This window comes from Cornus florida, unplaced genomic scaffold (assembly GCF_030987335.1).
Source record: "Cornus florida cultivar Cherokee Brave unplaced genomic scaffold, ASM3098733v1 CherokeeBrave_3.0.0_Hap2_Chr02, whole genome shotgun sequence".
NCBI lineage: Eukaryota > Viridiplantae > Streptophyta > Magnoliopsida > Cornales > Cornaceae > Cornus > Cornus florida.
This window is the reverse complement of record NW_026775572.1, coordinates 27,784,755-27,790,358: the sequence shown is the minus strand read 5'-3', so window position 1 is coordinate 27,790,358 and position 5,604 is coordinate 27,784,755. Positions and strand designations below refer to the sequence as shown.

At 37.4% G+C, this 5,604-nt stretch overlaps 1 protein-coding gene across 1 annotated transcript; it reads right to left on the bottom strand.

Moving 5' to 3' along the window:
* Positions 1-988: 988 nt before the first annotated feature.
* Positions 989-5,126, bottom strand: LOC132295915 (probable serine/threonine-protein kinase At1g09600). The gene is made up of 7 exons (XM_059794177.1): positions 5,077-5,126; positions 3,961-4,099; positions 2,500-2,600; positions 2,053-2,167; positions 1,768-1,909; positions 1,412-1,680; positions 989-1,195 (listed from the first exon to the last, which is right to left on the bottom strand). The coding sequence occupies exons 1-7, from the start codon at positions 5,124-5,126 to the stop codon at positions 989-991; spliced, it is 1,023 nt and encodes a 340-aa protein (XP_059650160.1).
* Between the last annotated feature and the right edge of the window lie 478 nt (positions 5,127-5,604).

Below are 5,604 nucleotides of genomic sequence, written 5' to 3'. Positions count from 1 at the left end.
TATTCCCAAGACATGGCATGGCCTTGAAATGCCCATGTCTTCCCTTGGACAACCGTCAAGGGGCTAATAGTTTGGTATTACATTGTTTGGGTGTGAAGTTTGTGTGGCTGTGGATGCGATTGCTAAGGGAAGGTAATTATTGCCACGACTTGTACATTTATATGGATGAATCACATGAGATGAATTTTCAATGGAAAATGTTAATAATATTTTTAATTTGGTAATTAGTTATAATAATTAGAAAAATGTTAAATAATTAAAAAAATACTTAGTTGTTGTTACTGTGACTATTTGGAAGTTTATTTAAACATCTAACCATCCGGCCTAAGAAATAGGTAAAATAAAAAATTAAATTAAATTAAGTGATGAATAACATAGTGAGAAATCCATTAAATAAATGGTTTAATGTTTTAACTTAAATAGGTCTGTAACCCAATAATTAATTTATGTATTAAATGTAAATATAATGAATTTTTTTTTAGATAAATGGATGATTAAATTCATGAAATGAGAATAAATGGGACAATAGAATTACAAAAAAGGTGAAATATTTTCGAATCTATATTTAAATAATAGAAACTGACACTATTAATGCAAAACCTGACACTATTAATACAAAAGTCTAGGAGTTTCGTGTCTTGTTCACTCAAATTTGCAACAATGGCTCAGCCTTTAAATTGAATGGGGTAAAATTGATTTGACTACACCAGTTTTTAATCTGTACAAGCATATATTAAGTAACAAAAGTGACCCCACAAACAAATTAAGCCACCGTGTCGATCTAAAAGGCCACCACAAGACAATTATCAGGTGAATGGCCATGATTTACTTCTAAAACACTCAATTTTTCCCATCACCTAAAGCCTTTTGAAGGACATAATTCTATAGCATGATATCTCATATACAGAACATAGGCATTCGTTGCGGTGAAACCCAGGGATTGCTGATGAAATCTGAGTGAAGGCGACACAAAAATTCCTCTCCAATGTCATTGGCCATTTATTCCACGGTGCTGCAGCGATTCAGTTTGTCCATTGTCACGGTACTTTTTCTTGCTCTTGGTCTTGTCGTGACAGGCTTTACGGACAGCATGCTGGACCCGTTTCTCGTGTTCTTTGAGCATTTCCTCGATGTTTCCACCCAGAGGAAACAATGGTCCTGAGTAGTGGATCTGATTCTTCTTGGGAGAAAAAACCTAGTATCACAAGTCATGGCCAAAATGATGAGTATATTACTAAAAAAAAGAATGGTGCTTGAAAATTCAGAACTGGAACGTCTTTCACACACAAAGTTTGTTTCACCACAACATGAGTCTCATGAAAAATCCAGGAATTTGTCAACCATGTAGGTGTTTTCTTTTAACATTTTTTTATTATAAAAATGATAGGTTGTAAAGAAAATGATTCTTTACCTTTCCAGATGTCCGTTCATCATTCTTATGAGAAGAATTTGGTCCATCCAGTAAATGATGGGACCATTCAAGATTTTCAGATGATTCCGCACCATCCAGCTGGTTATATCTGGCATTCAGGGGCTCCTCTGGCCAGTGTGGATAGGCATTTGTCTCTCTGCTAAGACCTGACCGTGAACTACCTCGAACTGTTGCTGAATTGGAAAGCTTGGACAATTGGCCTTCTGCTCCCTGAGGTTTGAAAGATCCTTGTGGCCTCCACTCTGTACCTAGCCCCGAAGACCCAAATGCTCATTGAGAACCCATCAAGGCCTCATCTTCATTCACATTCATATATACTGCAGATTGAAGTGCACCAGGTTTAATTGATTGGCAAGAACTGGAGAAACTATTTTTTGATGTTCCTCCAGAAGGTCCAATAGGAAAGCCAGAACCGCCATCTTCTTCAGGATTGTATTTCTCACTCTTGCTTTTAGGGTGTGACTGCTCTTTTTGCTTCTGAACGTATCTAATTCACTCATTGGTATACAAAAAAGAATAAATAGCAGTTAAATTCACTCATTGGTATTCACTCACACTTTTTTTGTTTCCTGAACCACTCACACTTAAATTTATACAAGGCTTCACAAATAAGGAAATACCTGTATGGACTCCCGCAACTCAGCATTAGCTTCTAGCACAGGCGCTGCTTTGAATCCTCTGGAACCCTTTCGAGAAGATTCAAGTTCACGTCCCTTACCAGCAGCTGCTCTTTGCCTGATACCAAGAGGGACACAGATATGTAGTGTAAATAAGGTGTAAAATGGTCAACTTCCTTTGGCAGAGGAGTTCAAGGTGTTCCAAACAAGATATCCCCTTTTTTCTTGTTCTTTTTTTTTTCCAGTAATAAGAGTTCTTCCTTGTTCAGGATAAGATATTTCAAACATTCCTATGAGTACATTTTCAGAAGCATGAATGACACTAATCTCCATGCAACCTTAACTGTGTTTTAACATAGGATGCAAATGCAAATCCATAACAGTTTTGCCTGTTTCTTTTGAACTCAAGAGAGAGAGAGAGTTAATATTTTAATAGTGGGAACAACGTACCTTCTTGCATCCTCATCTCGGAGTTTGGCATCAAGCTCTTTGCTAGGTGGATACTCGGGCAAACTTGACGGATCACAGGGAAGAGGCTTCGCTGTGAAAAACTGAAGAAGAAACTCAACATTAAAAATGGTAATTACCCAAAAATCAGCAAATCAACTCGCGGAAATGATCAGTAAGAATACCCCAAAAGAAAATACTTAAAACAATTATTTTAATTTTTTTATTTTTATTTTGGAGGAATAAAAGCATTATATCCTACCAGAATTGTAATGGTAGAACTTTTGGGTGGGAACCCAAAGTTTTTCCAACAATCACCATTCCACATAACCCCCACGTAACATAAAGAGATACGCAACAGATGGTCAGCTCTAAAAGTTTATTGTTAGCTGATTCTAGTGTGCAGACAGACCTTAGATGAGAAGTGGAAAGGTACAATGTCAACCTAAGAAATATGGAAACGGATATGGGACACGGATACGATACGACAAATTCTAAAAGATTAAGACACGGACACGGCGGGAACACGACAAATAACAAATGTATTTATATATGTGTGTGACTGTACTTTTAAAAATTAATAGTGTTTCTTTTTATCAACCTAATAATAAAAATAAATAAATAAATAATATTAATAAAATGTGTTTTGCTTGGAAAAAGAAAGAATGATAGAAAGAGGATTAATTAAGAAAGAGAAAAAGAAACAAAGAAACAAAGAGGATCAGGATTTGGTTAGAAAAAGAATTAGAGCTTAGTTAAAAATAAAGGCAAGAATCCATAGAAGAGAAAAATTTCACAAAAACAAGAGGAAAAAGGAAAAAGAGACGCACAAATAATTTTGTTGTGAAAGGAAAAAAAAGGATTTAGGGTATATGAAGAAGAAGAAGAAGAAGAAGATGAGAGAAAAGATGAGAAATTGACACCATCCGCCAGCAGCGAAGCTTGGTCGGTGGGACAATAAGAGAGTCAAAGATGATCATGCAAGATTTTGAACCTTTGAAACTAAAATATAGCATAAATATCTTATTATTTTAATATAAAATTGTTATACAAAACAACTTTTAAGTAATTATATGTAGTGTCGGGATGCGTCCAGCACGTGTCGGTGTCCGATACGGATTCTTTGTCCTTTTAAGTATTTCCGTGCTTCCTACATGTCAACTTACCAAAACTATACCAAAAAAGTCTTCAAGGCAAGGAAGGCATTCCCAACTACCAAGAGTAAGTTTTCATTTAAGAGATTGTAGATGATGAGTATAAAGGCTCCAAGTTCATGGTTCTGGGGCAAAGCATAAGCCAAAAATAGAATGTGAACTAACAAAAAGGACCACAATTTTTTTTTTTTTTTTTGATAAACTACAAAAAGGACCACAATTTGAAAACTGTAAACACCAAGTGGAAAGTTGTTAGCCCCTTGACGAAGTATACAGCAAATTAACATAGCAATGAAAAGCTCAGCTTTACCTCGCTTTGAATCGCAGAAGAAGCTGATCCCCGGCCCTCGGGTTCAAATGCAAGGAGGACGTCCAAAAGGGTTAATGCCGAAGAAGGAAATTCCTTGAATGTCTCAGCAACGCAACGCAACGCAACGCTTGTAAGGGTGCTGAGGTTTAAAGATAGTCACATGGGACAATTTCGACTTTTCCCAGTACTCTTCAGTTGGAGAGAACCACAAAGTTTGAAAATTTTATGCAGTTGTTCCACCTATAAATGATAATTATGAGGAGATCAATAACCAATCAAATTCAGGTTATTTAAAGCCCACACAGGCACAAATATGGTGCTTTTACTAATTACATCACTTGCCATTAAATAATGGACACATCTTGAAAAGTAGAAAAATTACACTGTACTATAATGATGTGCTCAGCTCACCCCTGACATAAACATGGTTAAATCAATCCAATTTCAAATTCCTAATTTACAGCATTAATTGACTTTAAACATGAAATCGACCTGAGTTGTATCTACATTACCCTTCATATAGATTTTTTACTTTTTGGCCTTTTCCCTCAGACTTATAGTTTACTATTCGACCCACTTTGTTTTACTTGATTTAGTAAAAATTAAAGAGTTGAAGGTTCAAAGCAGATAGATCTTTTTTCATATTACCCACATAGATGAAGTGGTGCTTGCCACTGTTTGCAAATCTGTCATCGTAGAACACTTTCCTCTGGAGGAACTACACAACATATCAACCCCAAGAAACTAGAGACATTGTTGTGGGTTCAGTGGATTCATACTTATCTATTAAAGGGAAGAAGCATTTAGGAAGTGAAGGTACCTGGTCAATTCTCCTGGAGTTGGAGGAAGATTCTTTCTCTTAGAGGATCAATCAATCCCCTTGTCAAACTTGAAATTGGCAATGGAAGATCAACCAATTTTTGGTTTGGCAACTGGTGCCATCTTGGTCTACTTGTCCAGCTTGTTTCACCACAACAGCTCTCTGCAACAACTTATGACAACAAAACAAAAGTGTGTTCCTTCATTGACAACAACACATGGAACTTCCCAAACTCCATCACAGCCATCCTACCCCAACTACAATGCTCCTCATCCCTCCTAAACCCAAACTCTCACAGAGAAGACAAATTCATTTGGAAACCTTCTCCCTCAGGATTATTCTCCATTGCCTCGACAATGAAACAATTTAATAACCACTTGCCAACCCTCTGCGATAATCGATGCAAAGTCTTAAAGATCCATCCTTCTTCTTCGCAAAAAGAACCGATACTCCCCGGGGTGAAGCACTAGGACGAATAAAGCCCTTAGTTTTCAAATCATCCAATTGAGCTTTCAGCTCATCTAACTCTGCCGGTGCCATGCGGTACGGTGCCATAGAGATCGGCGCAATACTGGGAATAACGTCGATGGCAAAGACAACTTCTCGAAGAGGAGGAAGCTCAGTCAACTCCTCCGGAAAGACATCCAGAAACTCGTCTACAACTGCCGAAAAAACACGGCCCAAACCGCTACCCTCGTCAGCTAACAGGCTAGCTAAGAAGGACCTGTGGTGACTCTAGTCACTGATGCTAAAAATCATCGTCGAGTGGGAATCGCTTCGATCTCCCACGAAGTGAAAACAATCTCCCGTGAGAGTGTAGATAG

Excerpts from the sequence above, each read along its gene's own strand:
- LOC132295915 (XM_059794177.1), bottom strand. The coding sequence starts at position 5,126 with ATGGAGAATAATCCTGAGGGAGAAGGTTTCCAAATGAATTTGTCTTCT. Across the intron at positions 2,601-3,960 it reads CTTCTGCGATTCAAAGCGAG|TTTTTCACAGCGAAGCCTCT; the intron begins GTAAAGCTGAGC and ends TTTCTTCTTCAG. Across the intron at positions 2,168-2,499 it reads CGAGATGAGGATGCAAGAAG|GCAAAGAGCAGCTGCTGGTA; the intron begins GTACGTTGTTCC and ends TCTTGGTATCAG.